Source organism: Leuciscus leuciscus, assembly GCF_965113295.1.
Source record: "Leuciscus leuciscus genome assembly, chromosome: 3".
NCBI lineage: Eukaryota > Metazoa > Chordata > Actinopteri > Cypriniformes > Leuciscidae > Leuciscus > Leuciscus leuciscus.
Window position 1 is genome coordinate 12,560,124 of NC_138727.1, and position 25,491 is coordinate 12,585,614.

General features: G+C 37.5%; 1 protein-coding gene and 1 long non-coding RNA gene across 11 annotated transcripts in view; both read left to right on the forward strand.

Moving 5' to 3' along the window:
- Positions 1-170: 170 nt before the first annotated feature.
- ank2a (ankyrin 2a, neuronal) overlaps positions 171-25,491 on the forward strand; it is an 85,608-nt gene continuing 60,287 nt past the window's right edge. For 5 of the 10 annotated variants that reach the window (XM_082165722.1, XM_082165720.1, XM_082165723.1 and 2 more), the window contains exon 1: positions 172-1,118. In XM_082165722.1, the coding sequence (XP_082021848.1) occupies positions 999-1,118 (120 nt within the window). In that variant the 5' untranslated portion in view covers positions 172-998. Of the gene's footprint in view, positions 1,119-17,707; positions 19,076-24,120; positions 25,069-25,491 lie in introns of those variants that run through there. The other 5 variants (XM_082165721.1, XM_082165718.1, XM_082165726.1 and 2 more) reach the window with 3 other exon arrangements.
- On the forward strand, positions 21,182-23,165 carry LOC309494074. The gene is made up of 3 exons (XR_014204213.1): positions 21,182-21,521; positions 22,142-22,200; positions 22,619-23,165. It is a non-coding gene; the product is annotated as an uncharacterized lncRNA (long non-coding RNA).

Sequence of the window (25,491 nt, forward strand, 5' to 3'; positions counted from 1 at the left end):
CCATACATTTACAATTCAATATTTTCATACTTCTCAAAGCCACACATTTGTTTTATGGTAAGTTAACCAGTTAAAAGGATTTTGAAATATATATATATGTGTATATATATGTATATATATATATGTGTATATATATATATATATATATGTGTGTGTATATATATATATATATATATATATAAAACAATATGATGGGAGAGACTGGAACTAATTGTCACTTTTTAAGTGAAAATGTATTTTGTCTATTTGGCTAGAAAGCTATTGATCATTTCCGCTGATACAGTAAATTTTACACATTGATGTTTTGTGATAACATGCCCTGCTATTTGGACTAAGTTGTCACAATGGAAACTAGCCATTAAACAACAGGTGTAAAAAAAAAAAAAAAAATACGTTAGCTCTTGGATGAGGCAACTTATTTGCATATATCACTTGTTTTGATATTTTGTTATCAAATGCAGTTATGAAATGCACACGTTTTAGATGTAGACATTAAGTGTCCAAATACTTTTTGGGGTCTACTGTATATTCCATATAGAAGCTATTAAATCCATTTTGGTTTTGCCTCGTCATGTGTAAGTGGAGGTTTGGCTTATGGAGGAGGGGAGTGAGGGAGAGAGAAAGAGAGAGAGGAGCACGGGAGGGGGCTTCTCAACACAGTGATGAGAACATCGCTCGTATTGCGCCTCTCTTACACCATCGTATATTTATCTAAGGCTTCTCGTTAATTACCCACATTCACCCTCTATCTCGGTCAGTGTTTCAGCACTGCAACATCGGTGCATGTGAGCAGCAGGAGTGTCGCAGGACAGCGCGCGTGAGACCCGCACCGCACAGTCACGCCACAGGACGTTCGTCAGTCTCCCACTCTCGAATTCAACCACAACATGTGTCGGAGCTTCAGCCCTCTCATCTGAGGCCGGAGCACAGGTCTCGACAACCGCAGTATCAGGACTGCCAGATACCGTTTCCAGGACGACATCACGCGCTGAGCCTGAATGTCGAAAAGCTCGGCAGAAAGTCAGAGCAGGGGCGGCTCCGTCCGAGACGTGAGGATGGCCTCCAACAATACCTCATCCGAAGGAGGCTCTCCACCCCACCAGAACCGCATCCGACAGGTCAGTGTGTGTGCGTGTGTAAAATGAACGAAACATTCCGCTTTCTGATGTTCAGTATGTGTGGGCGAGCGTGAGTGACACCCGTGCTTCGCAGTATTGTGGTCCACTATGCGGAGGATGAGGCGTTGTCCTGGTTACCGAATCCTCCTAAACCATCAGTGGCCTGAACTATAGCAATGTAGCCTGTCTCATTTCATCATGGCAGCGTTGTTTTGAAAATACATGGACACATTGAGATCTATCTATCTATCTATCTATCTATCTATCTATCTATCTATCTATCTATCTATCTATCTATCTATCTATCCATCCATCCATCTACTCATCCATCTATCCATCTATCTATCTATCATAAAAATCTGCTAAATATACAGTAAATAAGTGGCCATAAAATTATGTAAAAATACACTAACAACCCAAGTTTGTCATAAAAAGCCTATTCATAAACCATAGCCAATATTCATATTTTTTAATTTCTATTCCAATTTTCTTTTTTTGTTTATTTTTAATGTTATGTAACCTGTAAGGTATTTTTTTTATATAAATTTATATTTTGACTTACAAAATGTGTTGAATATAATGTACATTTTAACCATACATTTACAATGCATACTTTTCATACTTTGCAAATCCATAAGTTAGTTTTTTTGTAAGTTAACCCATTAACAGAATTTTGAGGTCTATTTGTTTTTCCATGTTTGCCATGTATGTAATGAAGTCGCTTTTTATTTCGGGCCAGCCTGTACGTGATGCTGTAGTGACCGTGTGTGTTGACTGCCAGTGAGGTTCACACCTGACAAACTGCTCAGTTAGAGCAGCATTGTTTAGATCCTTAGGGGTCGATGGTACCATTCTGTCATGCTGCCAAGGTGAGATTAAATTTATTTACTGGGGTGTTTTTACCTATGAAATCACAGCTGATGACACTGCAGAGCTTGTTAAAAAAAGAAAAAAAGAGCATATCCAAACAGTGGTCTTTCTGTCACGCCCTCTTAAGAGCCCTACAATAACAATCTTAGCCTCACCCTGCCTGTCTGCTTATTGCAGCATCATAAGCAAATTCATCAATAAAAACCAGCCATAAATAAGTGATGGCCTGGCTGAGTCATGTACGGCATTAGCTTGTCTGCATAGATGCCCTTCCATGCCACTCAAAGGTGTAGCCTGTGTGATTTGTTGCTCGAAGCTTTCCCGAAGATATTTTCCACCCTATTTTCTTTATTATTTCACTTTTAGAGCTGTCAAGGCTTAGTGCCTGTGGTGGGTTTTTCTTCATGGTCTGTTGAACTACATTTAAACTCTGGGTCTAAATTTGCCTTTCATCTCTCCATTGTGATGTATCCTAAATCGGTCTTCTGCTCTGACGTCATGGTCACACCCTGTGCTCTTGTAAGATTTAGCTGGTATAGCCTAAACTGGTCAGCCTTGACAATGCTTTGCACGTTGTATTGAATATAGATTATAGATGATATGGAATATGCACAGCTTTAATAAAATATCCTGTTACCTGTTGTCCATATGGTGAAGGACTGGGCAGAAGTCTTTTTCTAGAGCTATTTCCTGTCAAACACACTAATGCAGTTTCCTGTTGAATCCTGAGTTATGATACGAGAGAGTGCTGTCAGGGTCTCTCTGGGTAATTAGATTCCAGTAATGGACCAAGCACTGCAGGCACATACACACAGTCGTCATCTTATTGCATGAATACCATCCACTGGCACTCCTAGTCTTTGGCTAAACAACATTTGTTTGAATATGTGGAAGTCTAGTAATTGTGCCAATACATAGCCTATAATAAATGCAGTATACGATCTTTGTTTGTATGTACTTGCAGCAGTCAATTTAGTAAGTAATATTGCATAGTCTAATTTGATTAAAGAGTTAGCTCACCCCAAAATGAAAATTCAGTCATTAATTACTCTCCCTCATGTCGTTCCAAACCCGTAAGGCTTTTGTTCATCTTCGGAACACAAATGAAGATTTTTTTGGATAAAAACTGAGAGCTTTCTGTCCCTCCATTGACAGCTAAAAAGTTCATAAAGAGATCGTAAAACTAATCCATATGAATTGAAGGGTTTAGACCAAATTTTCTGAAGAGACTCGATCGCTTTATATGATGAACAGATTTAATTTAAATATAAACATATAAACATTTACATATAAACATTGATCAGTGAACATGAAAAGAAGCTCAACCGAACCTGCTTGACGCGAGACAACAAACCTCATGTAGAAGCTCAAACGTGCTGCGTAACACAAGTATGAACCTCATTGGTTCTTGAGGAAGCTCAAACGTGCTGCGTAACAAGAGAATGAACCTCATTGGTTCTTGAGGAAGCTCAAACGTGCTGCGTAACACGAGAATGAACCTCATTGGTTCTTGCAGAAGCTCAAACGTGCTGCGTAACACGAGAATGAACCTCATTGGTTCTTGAGGAAGCTCAAACGTACTGTGTAACACATGAGAATTAACCTCATTGGTTCTTGCTGAAGCTCAAACGTGCTGCGTAACATGAGAATGAACCTCATTGGTTCTTGAGGAAGCTCAAACGTGCTGCTTAACACAAGAATGAACCTCATTGGTTCTTGAGGAAGCTCAAACGTACTGCGTAACACGAGAATGAACCTCATTGGTTATTGAGGAAGCTCAAACGTGCTGCGTAACGCGAGAATAAAGGTCATTGGTTCTTGCGGAAGCTCAAATGTGCTGCGTAACACATGAGAATGAACCTCATTGTTTCTTGCGGAAGCTCAAATGTGCTGCTTAACACGAGAATGAACCTCATTGGTTCTTGCTGAAGCTCAAACGTGCTGCGTAGCACGAGAATGAACCTCATTATTTCTTGCGGAAGCTCAAACGTGCTGCGTAACACGAGAATGAACCTCATTATTTCTTGCGGAAGCTCAAACGTGCTGCGTAACACGAGAATGAACCTCATTGTTTCTTGCGGAAGCTCAAACGTGCTGCGTAACACGAGAATGAACCTCATTATTTCTTGCTGAAGCTTAAACGTGCTGCGTAGCACGAGAATGAACCTCATTGTTTCTTGCGGAAGCTCAAACGTGCTGCGTAACACGAGAATGAACCTCATTGGTTCTTGCTGAAGCTTAAACGTGCTGCGTAGCACGAGAATGAACCTCATTGGTTCTTGGAGAAGCTTAAACGTGCTGCGTAATTAAGAATGAACCGCATTGGTTCTTGCAGAAGCTCAAACGTGCTGCGTAACACGAGAATTAACCTCATTGGTTCTTGCGGAAGCTCAAACGTGCTGCGTAACACGAGAATGAACCTCATTGGTTCTTGCAGAAGCTCAAACGTGCTGCGTAACACGAGAATGAACCTCATTGGTTCTTGCGGAAGCTCAAACGTGCTGCGTAACACGAGAATGAACCTCATTGGTTCTTGCAGAAGCTCAAACGTGCTGCGTAACACGAGAATGAACCTCATTGGTTCTTGCGGAAGCTCAAACGTGCTGCGTAACACGAGAATGAACCTCATTGGTTCTTGCAGAAGCTCAAACGTGCTGCGTAACACGAGAATGAACCTCATTGGTTCTTGCAGAAGCTCAAACGTGCTGCGTAACACGAGAATGAACCTCATTGGTTCTTGCGGAAGCTCAAACGTGCTGCGTAACACGAGAATGAACCTCATTGGTTCTTGCAGAAGCTCAAACGTGCTGCGTAACACGAGAATGAACCTCATTGGTTCTTGCAGAAGCTCAAACGTGCTGCGTAATTAAGAATGAACCGCATTGGTTCTTGCAGAAGCTCAAACGTGCTGCGTAGCACGAAAATGAACCTCATTGGTTCTTGCGGAAGCTCAAACGTGCTGCGTAACACGAGAATGAACCTCATTGGTTCTTGCAGAAGCTCAAATGTGCTGCGTAATTAAGAATGAACCGCATTGGTTCTTGCAGAAGCTCAAACGTGCTGCGTAGCACGAAAATGAACCTCATTGGTTCTTGCGGAAGCTCAAACGTGCTCCGTAACACGAGAATGAACCTCATTGGTTCTTGAGGAAGCTCAAACTTGCTGTGTAACACGAGAATGAACCTCATTGGTTCTTGAGGAAGCTCAAACTTGCTGTGTAACACGAGAATGAACCTCATTGGTTCTTGCACGTCAAGAAAACTTTCTTAAGCTTCAGTTTACCACCACTGATTTGTGCATTAATGAATGTTTATGTGAATAAAAGCCTAAATTCAATCTGTTCATCATATAAAGCAATCCTGTCTCTTTCAGAAAATTTGGACTAAACCGCTCAATTCATATGGATTAGTTTTACTATCTCTTTATTAACTTTTTGAAGCATCAAAGTGGAAGCTGAGTCGCTGCCAATAGAGTGACAGCTCTCAGATTTCATCAAAAAGATCTTCATTTGTGTTCTGAAGATGAACGAAAGTCTTACGGGTTTGCAACGTCATGAGGGTGAGTAATTAATGACAGAATTTTCATTTGTTGGGTGAACTAGGCCTATCCCTTTAAGCTGTAATCTATTCTTAAATTCTGTGCTCCAACTTCTTAAACCAAGCAGGATGAATGGAGGTAGGAAGTGGTCTGATAACAACAGGCCAATGTTATGGTGCTTGTGATGCAGGTCTAAAAATAGGCTACCATCCGTCTAGTCATTCCTACTGCTACACTCTAGTTCCCCTCAGGAGTGGGTTGTGTATTTCCACCTGCAAGGCTGGTTTGGCAGGCGGTATTCTACTGCACTTGGAACTAGTTGTTAGCGGATGGAAGAGTGGCATAAACATTCCTGTACAGAACAATGTAGTGGGCAAAGTGTTTGTTATTTTCAGAGTACTTAGGATGTTTAAAGGTGACCGGGCAAATTTTATTTTTAAGTATATTGCATAAATATACTCAAAGAACGGACCTTTTCTAAGGTTATAACATTATCGTCTTTGATTGTCAATTTAAAGTCCGGTCCACTTCACAGCTTATTCTGACTAAGAACCTTGTTTTCAGAAGTATTTTTCTTCCCATTCATTTTTATCATAGCTATTTTAAAAAGTATTCATTACAAGGTTATAAGCTTTGAACCCAACCAACCAGCTACTAGGTGAATCACAAACTTTGATTTGAAGCAAAAACAACTGTTTGAAAATTGGACAAAAATACAAAGGTACAAGACAATACTTGACAACTTTAAAGGTGCAGTAAGCGATTTCTGAGAAACGCTGATGGAAGTAGATCGGACCAAGCACCATAACAAACTTGTAGCTAATCAAAAATACATTCATGATGGTATATTTTACAGAACCAATATGATGTTGTTGTAATGTTAGCTCTAGTAACAAGACAGTTTTGAGTGTCATTGTTTGTCTGGAGCTGATGTGCTGCTGGCAACAACAAACTTTTGCTTGTACTCCTGTGTACTGCATGTTCATTTTTTGTTCTTCCTTGTCGTTTGCGACAGCGTTCTTCGCTTTGTTTTTAGTGAGCCATTATTTTGCAGATCAATGAATCAGTGAATTAGGTTTCATGCATGCAAAATTGGCAACGCATGTGTGCTTCATGTATTTTGTGTAAAATATTATTGAGACTAATATCAATCCATACCAGTGGATTGGAACTTGTGATTTCGTCCAGGTCTTGCTATTTGTGTGTGTAATATGCATTAGGTGTTCAGTAAACAGACTTTGGGTGGTCCATGGACATGCTGTCAGAGGCTACAAATAATAACAGTTTTTTAGCTGTTGCCATTGTATTTATATCAAATTTATTAGAAAACTCTTCAGAAAACAGGAATAATTCTGTTTGAAATTCTTGTATAGGCCAATGTAAATGGAGAATATGCCTATCGGTGTTCAGACGACTCATCTTTTCTATCATTCGTTCACTCATACTGCATTAGCTTGAGGTTCTCAAACTCTTTTGAATAGAGCAGAATTATCAATCTGGCTAAATGCCTTTGATGTTTTCTCATTAATATATCAATGCCTTGCCAACATCCTACTGTTCCCTGTGTGAGTTCATGTATTATACTCAATAATTGATGGCACTGCTTTCAGCTGTGGCTCATTTTACAGCCAAAACTATCTGGACAGGTACTGTATAATGTGTAGGTCCTTCAGTGGCTCGCTGTTTCAGTTAGTCTTTTCTCTATTGTCCTCTGATTGTCCATAACTCACTCAGTCTCTCTCTCTCCTCCCTGTGGGGGAAGTATGATGTGATGTACAGGAAGGAGACTGTAATGGAGCAGAAGGAATATTGCATTATACAGCTGCACGCTGGTGCATTGTGGGTAGTGGGTGCCAGGCCTGCCCTCTAAGGACTGTTTCCATAGAAACCTCGCTGTCCAGCACTGTCTAGTACACACAACTTAAAACTTTAATGATCATCATTATTGACCGTGATCATCCATTATCCTCACTGCCCACATTATGATTTTGATGTCGTACGAAAGTTTGCACAAAAGCTATAAATGTTGATGAAGGCCATATGGTAGTTTGCCATTTCTTGGTACCACTGAATTTGAACATAATCATAGCTATTACAAAATTATAGTGCAACATGCTCAGCCTCCTTTATGCACTGTAAAGAAAAAAGTTACTGCCTTAAATAAAGTACAAATAACTTGGATGTTTAAGTCATTGCAACTTAAATTACATTAAACTGACTTTATCTTGTTTAACTTGTTCATATTTTTGAAAATCGCTTGGCTTGTTTTGACGAGTTAAAGCAATGCAAAAGCCAAAAACATATGTTGTCATGACTTATTGATCATATTGTTTTTTACAGTTTGTACTAGTCCTCACATAAATCAGTAAGGAGGAGCTGACAATTTCTTTAAAACTACTTCAAGCAGCCTTTTTCTAATTATTTTTTCCAATGATTCATATTAGAGTTAGAGTACATTGGATAGTTGTATATTTTAAAGATTATTTAGTAACACTTTACAAAAAGTTTCTATATGTTAAAGTCCCCCTGTAGTCAATCATTTTATTTAGGTTGCCTCATTTATACTAAATGATACAAATTAGCCCCGCCTCCACTCACTCACACCAGCTCAGAGTTTCAGTTCAGTTTATTTATTTATAAAGCACTATTAAAAGAACTGAATTGATCTGTTTATTGAATTTTAAGGTACTGTCAAACAGTACCCCTACATTTTTTACCACAGGTTTACAAAAATGGGTCAGCTCACCTAAATTTGACAGTTCAGGCAGAGCAGGACCCCCAAACCAGACGAGCTCTGTTTTACTCTCATTAAAATTTTAAAAGTTCACCGACACCCAGGCTTTAACCTCCTTTAAACAATTCACAAGGGAATCTAAGGCATTTACATTATTTTTCCTCAGAGATCCACTTTGCTTTTACAACATTTGTAAATCTTGCTTAAGGTTTAAAAAAAAAAAAAAATGTATTCAAGCTGTATAAATGAACATGAATGTATTTCAAATTAACAATGAGCAACTGTAAATTTCTAACTGACTGTAAACAAAATGGTTGTTCATTGTTAGTTCATGAGACCAAATGTTAACAAGCCTTACATTTTGTAAAGTGAAAAAGTTCATGTCAGGTATGCAAGATATGAAGGCATTTTTACATATTTATATAGATATTAATGCCTGACAAATAATAGCCAAGATAGAGGATTTAGATTTTGTTTATCTGAATTTGGTGTGATGCTAATGTACTGAAAAATGAGAAGCGAATTTGAGCAAAACATTTATTAAATCAGCAGGTCTGGCTGGTTTATTTTTCAGCATGACACTACAGATAGTAAACAGGGTGGAAATTGCTAATAGTAATTTAACTAATAGATGTCACCATTTCATCACATTACGGCAATTGTTTAGTATTACAAGTTTTAAATATTCAAACCATGTATTATGTAATTAAATATGCACTAATGTGTATACATTTCCATTACAGAACTCTGAACATTGGATAAAGCCATTTTATTTTGTTGACAATAGAAATAACGTTTTTTTTTACTGTTTTTTAAATGTATATTTTTGGTGTTTTCTTTCCACTAGTCTTTGCTTATGGAAGTAAATTAGAACAATATCTCAAAATTGACCAGTGCCTGGAAAAACAAAACAAAACAAATTTCCCGTAATGCCTTGCCTTAATCCACTTGATTGGTTATTTTTTAAGGAGTGAGGGTGGGACTATGGGAAATGCATCTCATACTTTAAAATATTAATGAAAAACCAATCAGGACTTCCCGTAAGAATGGAAAATGGATCAATGATGGCCCGAGGACAGGTCAAAAACAGATGGGTGGATGGATTAGGAACAATTTGAAAGATGTGGTGGATACATTAAGGCACTGATCCTTGAGAAGTAATGATTGTCTCCTAAATTTGAAATTTAAAATGGTTTCCATGCCCTTGGAAGGATGCTTAGTGGGTAGACACAGTGCTTCAGTCTTTAGGTCAGTTCTCCTGAAAAAGTAGAGATTGATGAAAATACTCAGTGCACATATAAAGCCAAATACAGGTCCAGCACTCCTCATACACTTTAACAGATGGAAAGCATCCCAAAACTTGCATGTCTGCCAAGGTCTTGTGCTACATGGTTCTTGAAAGCATCTGTAAGGAGAGGGACAGAATGGCTCATCACACACACACGCATGCACAAGCCTGCCCTTCCCAGAGAGCTAATTGAGTAGAGTGTGTTTACGGAGGCTTGCTGATGCTCTGATTTGATTGCTGTCCTGTCCGCTGTCTGCATACTTCTATTGATCCGTCTTCTCTTTATATCCCTCTCCCCCTCAGTTTCTTTTTCTTAATCCTTCAATATCCACCTTCACTTTTTCCATTTTCCTCTCAAAACTCTCTTCATTGATGCTGAAGTTATTATTAGGCATTATCTGGCAGAATTAAGTTGGCAAAGCATGTAATTTGAAGTCACACGATTCATTATTTATCAGTTCTTTTAGGGAGCGGCTCTTTCTACCGTACAATAGATCTGATGTTTTAGTAACCGCCTCACAGGACTGCAGAACATTTCCTCTGCATCCAAATCATATTATGACAGTGTGAGGGAAAAGATTCAGTCATTTAAAATCTTGATACATTAGTGTAATTTTTGATTGTATCCAAATACCAGTAATGATAAAGCTGCATTTTTTTTTTTTTTTTTTTTTTGCTGTATAAAAACTTAATTGAGACAATATTAGCATTCAAAATAAAATTAAAATGATTGTTTTGATACCCATGGAGGACTTCAAGCATATTAAGAGGGCAGAATTGTTTCCAGACTTTATTGAATTTGACCAAATTTTAGTTTTCTGTTGTTGGGTGCATTTCCTAAAAGCATTGTAAGAAGATAGAAACAGTTGACACTAATAGTCTCCATGATAAAGTATTGTGCAAAAGTTTGGGGTCAGTAATATTTTTACATTTGTTACAAAACATTTTTTCACATAAATGCTGTTTTTGTGGACTTTCAATTAAAATCAAAGAACCCTGAAAAAAAAAATTGTGTATTGGGCACCAAACCAGCATATTAGAATGATTCCATGTGACTAAAAACTTGGTGAGCATAAGTGTAATTTTTTCTTTCATAAAAAAAAAAAAAAAATCTTACAGCAAATCGGACCCCAAACTTTTGAACGACAGTATCCTTACAATGCTTTTGTGAAATACATCCCTGAAATGCAGTACTGTTGTAAGAAATAGTCATGCAAAACAAGTGATAAACTGATACGGCCTTCTTGCGGACAGCGTATATTCATCTCATCGTATTTCAGAGCTAAAGAGATGTGTTAATAGATTCTTACTGAACTGATCTGATGTTGTCATTAAGACATTATTGACATTTATCCAGACTTTTGGCTCTCTGCATAAAATCTGGTCCACTTTGTAGCTTATTCTGGCCAAGAAGCACCTGATAAATAGAGCTAAATAAAGGCCCTAACCAGAAACTAGCCACCAGACTTCAAAACGAATTAGAGTGCATTCAGTTTCATCTTCTAGTCGCTCTCATTTTTATCACTCGTGTCCTTTTCACCAGAGTACATGCAGAATCAAATGAGCTGGGCGAGGAATAAGAAGCTTCTGGAATCAGAGTCACCAGGCTTAGTGCTATTTGATTTCTGTAAATGGGTTTCTTTTCTTGCAGGCACTCTGGTTTAATGTAAGATGATTCGTACATTAAAGCAGTGAGTGAATGGATCATCATGCACTGTATTCTGTTTGTTTGTGTAGATAACAAAGTCATGGTTTATCATAGCTCCTTTATTTTGGTATGTGGGTGCAAGCAAGCTATCAAAGAGAAAAATTGTTGGAAAACAATTCATATATAGATATATTCATATATGTTTGGGGCACAGGGATGTATAATATTAACATCAGCAATCAGATTGATGGCTCAAATCAATCCAATTGAGCTCAATCCGAGTGAAATTTCGGGTGGTAATATAGACCAAAAACAATCCGATCAATAGGGAAACATATTAACCATGTAAATGCTTGAATCCAACTATCTTCTCTATTGGATTCAAAAATAGCTTGCACAGCACCATGATGTTAAACATGTTTTACGTCCTATGAACAGACCTATGCTTATTTTCATCCTTTATACGACAATTATACTCACGATAGCTCCAGTGATGTGATTGTGTTTGCTTTCTCCGGTTCGAATGCATCAGCTGGACACACTGCACATGCACTGAGGTTGTGTTCAGAATACATGTAATGCACATGTAAATTAATATGTGAATCAGATCGCAATGTTCAGGGTTCATAGAACTTTAAGAATCTGAAATCAGATTGGATTCATTCAGTTTGATGAAAATGAGTGCATATAAACTTACATATTTTGGCTTGCACAAAAAGACATGGTTTTGCCACAAAAAAAAGGACAAATTTGTTAGTGGTAGGGCGGATATTGTATTTTCCAATTACATCTACTGGAAGAGCATAGTGTTTTGCAAGGGTATTGTTCTCCAGAGTGCATCTGCATTTGTCGGTTTTCGCACTTTCTTGTTTCTCTTATTTTTATGGATTTCTCTCTCTCTCTCTCTCTCTCTCTCTCTCTCTCTCTCTCTCTCTCTCTCTCTCTCTCAGAGTGTGTTTGGGTGTGGTCTCTACTGATATAAACAGTCTGTGATAATTGATCCATTTATTTCTAGAGTGACATTTTGAAAGCTTGACATTTACATTTTACATTTCTGCATTTGGCAGACACTTTTACCCAAAGCGACTTACATTGCATTTCAAGTTACACATTTACATTCTTATCAGTTTTTCCCTGGTAATCGAACCCATGACATTGGCATTGCAAGCGCCAACACTCTACTGTTTGAGCTACAGAGAGGTTGAGAGCGGTTTCTGATCAGTGTCTTGGTCATGTAATGAAGAAATGTAAAGCAAATTCTCTAGACATGGGAATTTTCTATAGGCCTGTGTATGTAAGGAAAGAAAGAACAGGGTGGTTGCCTTTATGTCTAATATGGGCTGTAGTTAATGAGAAGAAAAGTGGGAGCAGTGGGATGCAGAGGGGATCTACAACAATTTATTTAAAAAGGTGATAACACTAAAAAGCAGAAATAAAGCAATTACTAAATAAACACACATACAACACAGCTGAAAAGATAAAGGAATAGAGATAAGAGAACTGATGAGATAAATACTGGAAAAATAAGAGTCTACTGAATTAAAATGACAAACCATATTGGATATTTTTTGAGGGGTTGAGCTAGTTTCAAAGCACTGTGGATTGCATTATAAAAGTATATTTGTCCATAAATTAGCTGTCTCTGATTTTGGCAACATAATTTGTTGGCTACAGTTTCAGACATTGGAAGTGTGCTTATGATGGCTCAGTAAGTTTTGAGGCTTTTTCAGAAATTGTAAGTGGCTCTGTGTGCATTGGATATTGAGTCTTTAAAATTAGTATTTGTTTACAGCAATGGGATTTAAGACATATTTGTGACTGCTGTTTTTTTTTCTCCGTTGTGTTGATTTTGTTGAAAGCTGATAATATTAGGGCTTATAAATAGTATATATTTTCTTTATGCTAGTTTTCATTGTCAATATACAGCGAAATATTAGCCTGACGTCGTCATACTCAGATTCTAGTCAGAATATGAACTTCCCGACTTAAAAATGTTGTGGGCGGGGCTAAGTTCGGCAGGCATTCAGGCTAGCGAAATATTATTACAATTTAAAATATCATGTATATTGGTTATTTAACTATCGTATCAGCCAAAAATTCTATATTGCTGCATTTCTCCTGCTTCTGTACATCTAGTGCATTAGAATGATGGATTTGTGTAAAGAAACTGGATTGAGGGTTGACTGTGAGTGAGCTTTTATGAAAGATCGATGTGTTGACTAATGGCTTAATAACAAACACTATAAGAGTTTCAAGACCGATTAGGTTACAGATGATGTAAGTTGAAAAGTACAGACTCAGCTATGAGACCATATTCATTGCCTACATCAGCACACACTATACACCTATAAACTTCTCTTATATTTAAGATTTGAGTGGAAATGTTTACCGCACATCCAGACTTCTCAGGTTGTCATTACAATGCTAGTTACCACTACAAATACATTGTTGATATATTGCCCATGTATAAAGTTACTCTAAGTCACTTTAGATTAAAAAAAAAGCAGCTGTGAAATTACTATTACACACATGCAAAAAGCTCTCATTGTTTTAGTGCAGACCCCTGACACAGCACTATTTGCCATCTTTAGCAGCTGTGATGGGTGAAATATAAGCATCCTGGGTAATGATGTTCAATAAGTGTGGAGATGATGATAACCTGTAGTCCCCTGAGAGCATTGCTGTCTCCGCATGGATATTTGAGACCGGGCGCCTCAGCATACTTCTCATGTTTATCACTGTATTGATTCTGTCCTCGTCTTGTCCGTTTATCAGCACTACAAGACCTGTTCGAGCTCAAATAACCATATGTCAAACATCTTTCTTGCTGTGTGGTGTTTTACAACACGTTTACAGCCTGATCCTTATCTGCTTCATCACAAAGTCCAGCTTAGGAAGCCAACAGCAACAGCATGGCAACATCCTGGCAACCACTCACAAGCATTGTGGCAGAAACCTTTGTTTCAGACTTAGTATGTTGATATTTAACACTGAAATAGCTTATTGATCTGATTGACTTTGTCTAACTAACCATAGACGAAAACCAACAAGCAGGTTGAAGGAACTTGATTGATCTTCCCTTTTTGCCCTGCTTTTACTGTTTTTGTGTCTATGTTCAAGTTACACAGCTCTTCCTCTGCTCTGGAGACTATCAGTTGTCATAAAGGATCAATGCTTTCAGCTTTATAGATTTTTTCTGCGTCTGAACAGGTTCTGCATCTGTTCAAGTCTGTTGCTTTTTACACATGAATAAATAACATGAGATGCAGCACGATTCATCTTGTAAAAGAAGAGAATCCCTTACTGGATTGTAACACCATCTGTAGTAAAGGAAATGTTTTCAAATCATATTAAATAATCTGTAAAGGTGGTGGGATGGCACTTTCCATGAATAGGGTAGGAAATTGGGCTTGTGTATCTAGGGAAACACACACACACACACACACACACACACACACACACACACACACACACACACACACACACACACACACACACACACACACACACACACACACACACACAAATCGGACTAATACTGACAAGTAAAATCAAAGTGGTCTAAGGCAATTGAACTTTTTTTTAATTGATACAGTTTTTGTTTTGTTTTTTTAGTGAGTTTTTTTTTGTTTTTTAGGTACCACTTTAGTTTAGGGTCCAAGTCTCACTATTTACTAGTTGCTTATATCAGCATGCATATTACTAGGATATTGGCTGTTTATTATTTATAAAGCACATATTAATGCCTTATTCTACATCCCATAATCCAATTCCTACCCAATACCTGAACTTAACAACCTTGATATATTAATAAGCAGTAATTAGGAGTTTATTTAGGCAAATGTCAAAGTTAATAGTTAGTTAATAGTGAGAATTGGACCCTAATCTAAAGTGTGACAGTTTTTTTGTTAGATATTTCTACAGATTGTCAAAAACAAGACAGTTGACAGTTCATACATTTGCAAAATAGTCTTCTAACAAATGTTATAGTTTGTCCTATAGAAACCATTGTTACATTGACCTAATTATGGTAGTATGTCACCAATGCATCACACCTGTTCTTGGTCAACAAATACCACCGTAACTATGGTTACTATTCACATATTGTGGTACATTTTAGAGATCTTAGGTTCAGTACTGTATTATAGTTTGTCTTCTAACTGTATGTATCTTAGATGACCACTATAGTGTGCAGTTTAACCACCAGGTGTCAGTGTGCTGATGTCTAATTCACTGAGGTGTAGTTACTTTTGGAGGCCAAAAGGTGGTGTAGAAGTATTTTTACTGAGACTGAGCTCTGTCAACTCCATGCATTAAACTAAGGCATGCAGTGTTACAGTTTGGAGTGATATGTGTGCATGTGCTAGTCTCAGTGATGATTGTCTATACTTGTAAGGACCACATTTCTGAAAATGTCCTCACTAACTTACTATTACTCACTAACACTAACTATTGAAAACTTACATGTAAGGTAATGTAGAGATAAAGTGAAACAGGGTGCATTCAAATGCAGCCCATAGAGTTGAAAATGTCACATTCGATTGGATAGATATACTATTAAAAAATTCAGCAAAATTCAACAATAAATAAATGTATTAATAGATGCTTTGATTAATATATGAAAAAATATTAATGCAATATTCCACTATTTAATAATACACACATATATATATATATATATATATATATATATATATATATATATATATATATATATATATATATATACTCAATTCACAATACACTTCACACATTCAAAACATGATTAAAATGCACACTACAACATTAACAAATGCAATGAATATATACATGCAATATATATATTGCATAAATATATATATATATATAAAGAATGTTAATTAGGTTATGCTTTGTGAATAGGATTAACGCTGCCGATTAAAAATGTATTCATGTTTTTAAAAAAGAAGTCTCTTATGATCACCAAAGCTGCATTTATAGATCAAAAATACAGGAAAAGAGGGGGGAAATATGTCCCCTGTGTATGATCTCTAGCAGGTGCAGGATCAAAACAAAATCCACAAACTAACTATACCCTTTATTTGTGAAATAAAACAGCAATGTTTCGAACAATAAAGGTGTCTGAGGAAGATCTTTATTGATCCAAAATATGCTGTTTTATTTAGCAAATAAAGAGAATATTTAAGACAATTTTTCCTTAAAGGGGTGGTATATAATGCCCCTTTTTACAATATGTAAAATAAGTCTCTGTTGTCCCCAGAGTGTGTATGTGAAGTTTTTGCTCAAAATACCCAACAGATAATTTTTTACAGCATGTTAAAATTGTCCCTTTTTGAGGGTCAGTAAAAAATGTGTCGTTTTGTGTGTGTCCCTTTAAATGCAAATGAGCTGCTGTTCCGCACAGAGGGCGGAGCTTCAAGAGCATGAAGGGGGTCGCACACTGGACACGCAGCGCTGCGTCGCGCAGTGCCATGTCTTTTAAATTCGAACACATTATTCTCTATGAGTGTACACACACCGGCGGCGCCTTTCAGCGTCTGTCCGCGGCGCCCAGCAACGGCTCAGGACCGTGTTCAAAATCCTGCTGCGCCACAGAGCGCCATTTACATAGTTTTATATTAAATTTACATTTATTTGTCTCAAATCATAGTTAATGTATACTGACTTAACCCTGTGCTGCAATGTACATTTAATTTTATATTCATTTACAAAAATCAGCTGCTTGAATGAAAATTGCTGATGTTATCGGATTTTCAGGTGAGAGTTGTCATAGACGCGACGCAGCGCTGCGCGTCCGGTGTGCGACCCCCTTGAGTGTGTATTAGCAGCTCCAATTACCTCACACAGACAAGCACTAAAATGTCAGAAACTGCTCTGCCTTTTATGTTTAAACTGGAGTCGGACAATGATGGAGAGCCTCAAGAAGAAGTGACGACATGTAGAATGCAACAGGACGTTTCTGAATGGCTAGTTGATGAATGTATGTAGCTGATGTGGAGTTAACTATCTTCAAGTCTTTGAGTAGCATATTCTGTCATGATAATATATAAAATCGCTGGTGGGGGAACTGTTGTAAGATGCCTACAGAGTGACATGCTATTGGATTTGTTACGTTCTGTATTGCATGTGAAAAGACGGATGCGACAGCTTGGGGTGCAGACTCAATGTGCTGGACCACAACAACTCTACCTCTTCTTAACATGGACTGCATGTTCCCCGGGTGGGGTTTGTGCAAATTTTAGGGTTAGTGATGTCACTAACCTGGGTGGAATGTCGTGTTGTTCCTACCAGCCGTTTGTTGTAGTCCTTAAAAAACGATTTCTTTTAAAGCAAATATCTTCCTTTGCTTTGAACTTTGAACGTTGTAACTTTGCAGATGTTGGATTTGGTCAAACAGCAACATTACACACTAACTAAAGTTAGAAAAGTGAAATCATAATCAACCACTACTTTAAAAAATATATATATATATTATTAAGGATTTAAATATCAACTTTTTTCTATTTTAATATAATAAAATGTAATTTAATTCTGCTATGGCAAAGCTGAATTTTCAGAAGCCATTAATCTAGTCTTTAGTGTCACATGATCCTTCAGAAATCATTCTAATATACTGATTTGGTGCTCAAGAAACATTTCTTATTATTAACAATGTTGAAAATAATCCTTTGTAACACTATAAATATATATACTGTCACTTTAGAGCAATTTAATGCATCCTTGCTGAATAAAAAAACAAAAACAACAACGACCCATAGTGTAGTTATTTTGAGACTATACTGTCTCCGAGAGTCAGAGGCGGCTCAAGGGAGATCTTTACTAAGGAATAGTGACCTTATAGTGACCATTATAGATTTATTTCCTCATAGCATCTGCTGTAGTCATTTCACAGACCCCTTGAGATCCAAGGGGATTTATAGTACAATCCCCCTGCAGCATCCCACAGATTAAGTGCATTTCTTAATGGGACAATGATGATGCCAAATGCCTGGCTCCTTGCTGTCACTGACCCTCTGATCATCAGCCCTGGACATTTACCACAATGCCACACCACCTCACCAGGTTGGGTGTGTGACTTCAGTAGCTGAGTGTCGGAGCGTACCATTCCCCTCCAGGTGGATTTGAATATGTGGCTTGCATTGCTTTCCCCCCAGTGTATTCAAGTGTTTCTTGCTCTCCCCTGACGGCCTCTGCTGTGGTCTTCCCCAAACTCCTCCCCAGCTCTGAGGAGCACACAATGTGCCACAGGTGTCCCTGTAGAGCAGCTGTTTGTCATGCTCTTTGTCATTTGTGAAGCACACTCACATAGACTCAATCCTAAAGCTTTACTCGCCACTAAAGCTTGATGCCTCTACATCTGGACAGGCAGGTCAGCCCTCTTCCTCTCTCTCTCTCTCTCTCTCTCTCTCTCTATTCCTAGTTCACACATAGCGATATAAGTTCAGATTCAGCGAGTGAGGCTTTTCTTTCTTCAGTCAACCAATGGACCAGACTACCTCTCAGTGGGTGGGGAAAAGAGACAAACTGTTTGCAATTCAGAGAGAATTCACAGTGGATCAGAGTTGTTAAGTTATTCCAAGTGAATTGTGGGAGGACACTGGCAAAGAGCGTCTGTTATCACCTTATTCAGAAGGAGGCACATTAAAGAGCCATTGGGAAAAGCAGAACAAGGACTCCATCCGTTGCTTTACATTAATAAGATCCACTTTGGGATTATTCCACATCTGAAGTGCTAGAGGACTACCTGTATTGGGTTTTCTGTGGTTTTTGGCACCATGGCACACGCAGCAGCACACCTGAAAAAGGCACGGGAACTGGAACAACCTCCTGAGATAAAGGCTCTCGCCAAAGCCAGAGAGAAACGCAGGAGACACAGAGAGAGAGCAGAGCGCAAACGCAAGGTATTAATGCTTACGAGCCGTTAACAACAGTACTTTAACCTCAACTTCATCATACATCATACTTCAGATACAGCTGACCTATTTACCTTTGGTCACATTTAGGAGTGCATGCTGCTATGTTTAAATAAGATTTTTGGAAGGCAAATAAGAATGAACACAGACAGCCCTAATATAGTCAGTGTTTTTGTAACGTGTAAATATATTATGTAGTAATCTAGTTGTGTTGTTCTCCATATTTTAATTATTTATTCTTTGCGAATTGTTATTTTTTGTACTTTTAGTGTTAGCGGCTGTAAAGTAACTGTGATGAGAGTTAATCTCGCTAGGATTCACATGCACAGAGGGTTTATGGAGGTCAAAGGGTATGATGATGTCATATATGGAATGTTACAGTGCAAGTCCAGTAATATCCGTGAAATTATGGGTGCTTTGTAAAACTTTGTCCTGCTCTGCCTCAATTGTCATGCATATAAATAATTTAAGAATTATTAATAATTTGTATGATCTCTTTCTTATGCAGGCAAATGTTATAATTCAGCAGTCCCAGTTAGACGACATATTCATGACTTTTTGTGCAACATCTAAAAATTCTTTTTACTTTTATTGTTTTTATTTATTGTTTAAATTTTTTTTTATATTTTTTTATTGATTTAAATATTTGTATAAGAATTTAACCCAGATGTTACCTGCAGTAAAAAAATATTTAATAAAACTTTTTATGGTTGCCTTTTTTATAGTATTTTTATGCTGCAGATGAGCTGTGGGGATAAATCCTGCAGTCAGCTGTTCCGCACCTGTTTCAGAGCACAGATACTGGAAGAGGCTTAGGAAATAGGATCATCTTTTATGCAAATTTGTCTCCAGAGCACAAAATCTCATTATACATATGTAATGACGTGACTTTTTGATATAATGTTTTAGTTTTAAGCTTGCAATCTGCCAAGCACGTACCAGTTTTGAAATTGTTTTACTATATCAAAGATTAGATTTTATTTTATTTTTATTGCTAATTTATTCATTTTATTTTATTTAGTAAAAATACAAGTTTAATTGGGGGGGAAATAACTGAGGAGTAGTGATGGAAAGATTGGACCAACTCTCTTGTTAAATCTTAAATAAAAATGTATTTTAAATAGCCAAATTCCCCATTCCCTGGTCACATATAATCTTTGATCATATTCCAAATAAGTAAATCCTTTGATCATTTTAATGGAGCCAAAATATACATTATGAGAAACGCAAATGATTAGTTCACCTCCAGAGTATTTCATTCATGACGTGACAGACGCTACAATCTCGGATACCTTTAGGGGTACAATGGCTTGTCACTGGGGCTGTACCCTCAAGGGTGCAGCTTTTGTACCCTTGGCATAGGGTACATATTTGTACCCTTTTGACAAAACTTTTATTTCCTTTATTTCAAGGCTACTTAAGGCTACTCAAATAAGTTCAAATCTACCTTAAATAATTAAGGTATCATTAAAACCTTTAAACAACAACTAAAAAAAAAAAAAAAAAAAAAATTGGCTTAGCAGAGGCTGTCTCTTGATATTGTATACTTAACCTTTAAAAGAAACGGTACATATATGTACCTTTTAATGTTTGGGAACATGTATGTACCTTGAGGTCCAATAATAAGCCCTATAGGGTATGATAGTGTAGATTGTACCTTGGGGGACAGAAATGGACTCCTACTCTACCCCTATTTCTGACAGTGTATGAACGAATCATTCATGAAAGAACAATTACTACTAAAGAGACCTGAAAAAGGCAACAAGTAAGTGAAAGTGTTTGTCAGTACATATGTGTAATAAAACATGTCCCTCACTTAATTTGTTAAGCTATTTGACATGGATGACCTGTTGCAGACTGGCAGTGTTATCATTACAATGTTTTCAGATGCCTATGAAATCTTTGAAGCAGGTTATCATAACTGATATGCATTAGGACCAGAATTACAATTTGCATGTTGCAAACTTTCATGTACATATTGTAAATAACATGTATATAGTACAATGTACAATTTAAATTTTTTTATGTTTTGTACAATGTTATTTCCACTACAATACTACTATTTTTTTAAATGACAACATAATGATATAGCCTACACTCTAAAAACTCCTGGGTTATTTCTTCAACCCATTTTCTGGGTTATTTGTGTTGGGTTAAAATTATGGGTTATTTTTTCAGAGAGTAACCATTTTCTGGGTTATAGGGCTAATATTTTGACCCAATTCATGGGTTGTTTGGGTTTCTGGGTTATTTTTCAAAGAGTAACCCATGTTCTGGGTTATAGGGTTGGCTTTTTCTCTCTCTCTCTCTCTCTCTCTCTCTCTCTCGCAGTTGTTCTGGAATTTTCTCACAACAGTCGTTTGAAATAACCGTCGCTTTGCGCTCGATCCGTTTTGGCCTGTGCTTCATCGGTGCAACTTCATCTATATTCAAGGTAAGAGAGTATTTTCAGTGTTGATGTAATGTTAACTTTTCTGTGTCCATGTCCCTGTTGCTAGTTTAGCACCATTTGCTAAAAAAAAAAAAAAAAATACGTTGCTACGTTGAGACTAGCGTTAGCCGTGGTAATTCTGTGGTTGGCATGTAGCCGCGGCTATCACGACAACATCTAGGTCTAGGACAACTCGAGGTAACGTTATCGCACAAGCGGACGCGATTTTGAACACGGTCCTGAGCCGTTGCTGGGTGCCGCGGACAGACCGCCGGTGTGTGTGTGTGTGTGTGTGTGTGTGTGTTACACTCATAGAGAATAATGTGTTCGAATTTTAAAGACGCGGCGCTGCGCTTCGCGAGCCCCTTGAGAGAGTGCACGTCCGGTGAGCGATACCTCGAGTTGTCCTAGACGCGACGCAGCGCTTCTCGTCCGGTGTGCGAGCCCCATAGCTGCGGCTACAGAGCGACGAGGCAACACAATAGTTGAGTTATGTTTACCAGCTGTGCCGTGCTTATATTATACAGTGCTCTACTGGCTGAAGTAACGTTAGGTAGAGTTAAAGAAGCGGGTCAAGTCTTCAAATTGTTGCTAACCTCTATATTGCTATGTTTTCTCCACAGTTTTGTCGCTGATAAGCTAACTGAGTGGCAGCTGTCTGAGCTGACAGAGAATTTTAGAGGTGAGCATTTTACTCTTATTGCCCTTATATCATCTCTCTATACCTACTTTTTTTTTTTAATAAGACTTAAATGTGTCAGTGCAAGATTTTGTGAAAGTCACAACTTCTTTGACAGTGGGGTATGTACAACCCTAAAAGATTACTGTGCCTTGTCTTCAAGCTGTTATGCATAAGAATGGGCTGTCATTACACTTTTTAATGAAAGAAAATATGTCATTCACACAAAATGGGTAATGTTAATGCTGCAAAATAACCACATGCAATTTGGGCCACGTAAAAAAAAATTAATAAAAAAGCCACTGCATTACCTTAAAAGTGATTATTTGTTAGCTTGATAATGAAAGAGTGTCTGGTGAGTGGTTCACAATTGTCTCGTCTTATTAACAATACTCATATTGTCTTGTTTTCTGTCTTTCAGATAGATGAGGAGGCATTTCTTCTCTTTGATGAGGACACCATCAAAAATCTTGTCCCCAAAGTTGGCCCCTGGCTTAAATTCCTGAGGCTCTTCTGAGAATTGTTGTTTATTTTTCTATTTTTTATTTCTAATATTGTTATTACAGTGTGACCTAAAATAAATATGAAAATAAACATGTCCAAGTGTGTGTTTTTTCTTATAGATTTTTATTTAATGCAATAAAAATGTAAAAGTGCTTGAAGTGTGTAATATAATGTAAAACAAAGTTTTATTTTCTGAAATAAGGCATACTGGGATAGTGACCCAAGTTAGGTTATTTTTGACCCAACTCCTGGGTTAAAAAGGGACCAACTAATTGTTGGGTTATTTCTACCCAGATGTTGGGTTTTTTAAACCCAACATTTGGGTCAGGTATTTAACCCATAATGTGGGTCAAAAAGCATAACCCAATTTTCTGAGTTGAAATAACCCATAAATTAGTTGGTCCCTTTTTAACCCAGGAGTTGGGTCAAAAATAACCCATTATGGGTTACTTTTGACCCAGGAGTTTTTAGAGTGTACTGTTAAAATGTTTGGGGTCAGTAAGAAAATCCTTGTTTAGCAAGGATACGTTTAATTTACCAAAAGCAAAGACATTTATCATTTTTATTTTTTTTAAATACTGTAAATTGTTTCATCTGTTCATCAACTGTCTATTCAAAACTTTTTCCCCCAAAATTTTAAGCAGCACAACTGGTTTCAACATTGATGATAAGAAATGTTTCTTGAGCAGCAAATCAGCATATTCTAATGATTTCTGAAAGATTATGTAACACGTAATTGATTATGCAATATGTAATTATGTAACTGGAGTAATAGATGCTGAAAATTCAGCTTTGCCATCACAGGAATAAATTACATTTTTAAATGTATTAAAATAGAAAACGGTTATAAATTGTAATAATATATAAATACAGCCTTGGTGAGCATGAGAGACTTATACATATATGTACATATACATTACACACACACACACACACACACACACACACACACACACACACACACACACACACATACATATATAGCCTACACACACACACACACACACATATATATACACACACACATATATAAAATATTGTTATTATTATTATTACATAATCATTGCAGGTAGTATTGGCAATTTTTTGAAAACACTTTTTGTTATACTGTTTGAAACTCCCTGAAGCGCTCTGAAGGGAGGGTGGGATCTCATGCATTCAAAACTAGCTTGCTACTAGCCTCTCTGAAATTGCCTACCCTACCTTTAACTGGGGGCATGGCATTTATCAGGGCAGTCAATAACAAGTCAATATGTCTGTAGTGGAAGTCTACCTAGTGCTGAATCATAGTCTGATCAATGCTGACCACCTCGGGGCCAGAGATGACCCACAGACAGAGATGCCATCATGCCATTCGGTCTGATTCACTGCAGGCATTACTATAGCTGTGTAATCTTGGTTTTACTCCTCATGGATAGTGGTTTTAAACTGCTTTGCAAGAGCCTTCGCTGAATTGACTAGCTGATATTCTTTAAGGATAAGAACCTCTTTTAGATGATGCTCCATGATTTACATAGTCTTGCAAATATGTTGCATTTTAAACACTATAGATGATAGGACAACCAAGGTTTTTTTTTAATTAACAGCCTCTTGCTCCAGTCAAGGCTTCTTGACTTCAGTTATCCCGGTGGATGCACATTCCTGGACCTCAGGAGGAAAAGGACAGGTTTCCCAGCTGGCAGGATTGCCCTTTGCTGGGCCTTTCTCTGTCTGCCCGAGCCTGGAGGGGTTAAAAATAGCCCAGCCCTGGATCCCGGACAGGGCGGATATTTGGCCTGATATAGATATGGGAGACACGTTAACGGCCGCAGTTGTCAGTCACAAAGCCAGGCGGGAAGAGAGACAAGACTGGAAAAGAAGAGGAGACAAGAGCCAAGAGGTCTACGACACAGATTTTCATAGAAGACTCAGAGCAGGGATCAGAGAGAGCACATAAGAGATTATGTTCGGGACCTGAGGAGAAAGATAGACATGAAAGTTTGGGGGATTTTGCATTAGCTGGATAGATGCTCTGATGCTGATAATTGAATGAGCTCCTGGGTACTACCTGAAGACTGAGGATAATGCAAACCCATAAAGCTAAGTGCATGTGAGCGAGTTGGAATCAATCTTCCGAGGAGTGATTTGATGTTCAGTGGTTTGTTATCACTGGAAAAGACACAGCAAGTGCGGAATCTATACGAAAGGTCCAGACATTGATGTAAAGTGTAGTGCTGTTTTTTTTTTTTTTTGCTGCAAAGCTTTGGGTCACTCTTTACCATGGGCAATGCGGCAATGTGTAGGGTGTGTGGTTCAGATAAAGGCCTGCGGACCATTGGAAGCGATCCATATCTGGACCATTACTACAGCTCTGTGGCAGATACCATGGTAAGACAACCTTAATGAAATCTAGGTTCAGTAGACATTTGTTTAGAGGATTTTCCTGCTAAAAAAAAGACCAGCGTATGTTGTGTTTGGGATGATGGGGTCAAAAACAGAACATTCCCAACTAAGAATTCTCTTATTCTTTTAGTAAACATGGCAATAGCAGTTAAGATCTCAATTAGAACATCCAACTTGTATGACTTTATTTCTTCGCTGGAACATAAAAGAAGATATTTTGTTTTTTGTGCAAGTAAATCAATGGGTACTAAACTGTTTGGTTACCAGCATTCTTCAAAATATCTACTTTTGTGTGACAGGTTTGGAACAGCATGATGGTGAGTAAACGATAATATATATATATATATATATATATATATATATATATATATATATATATATATATATATTGAGTGAACTATTTATTTA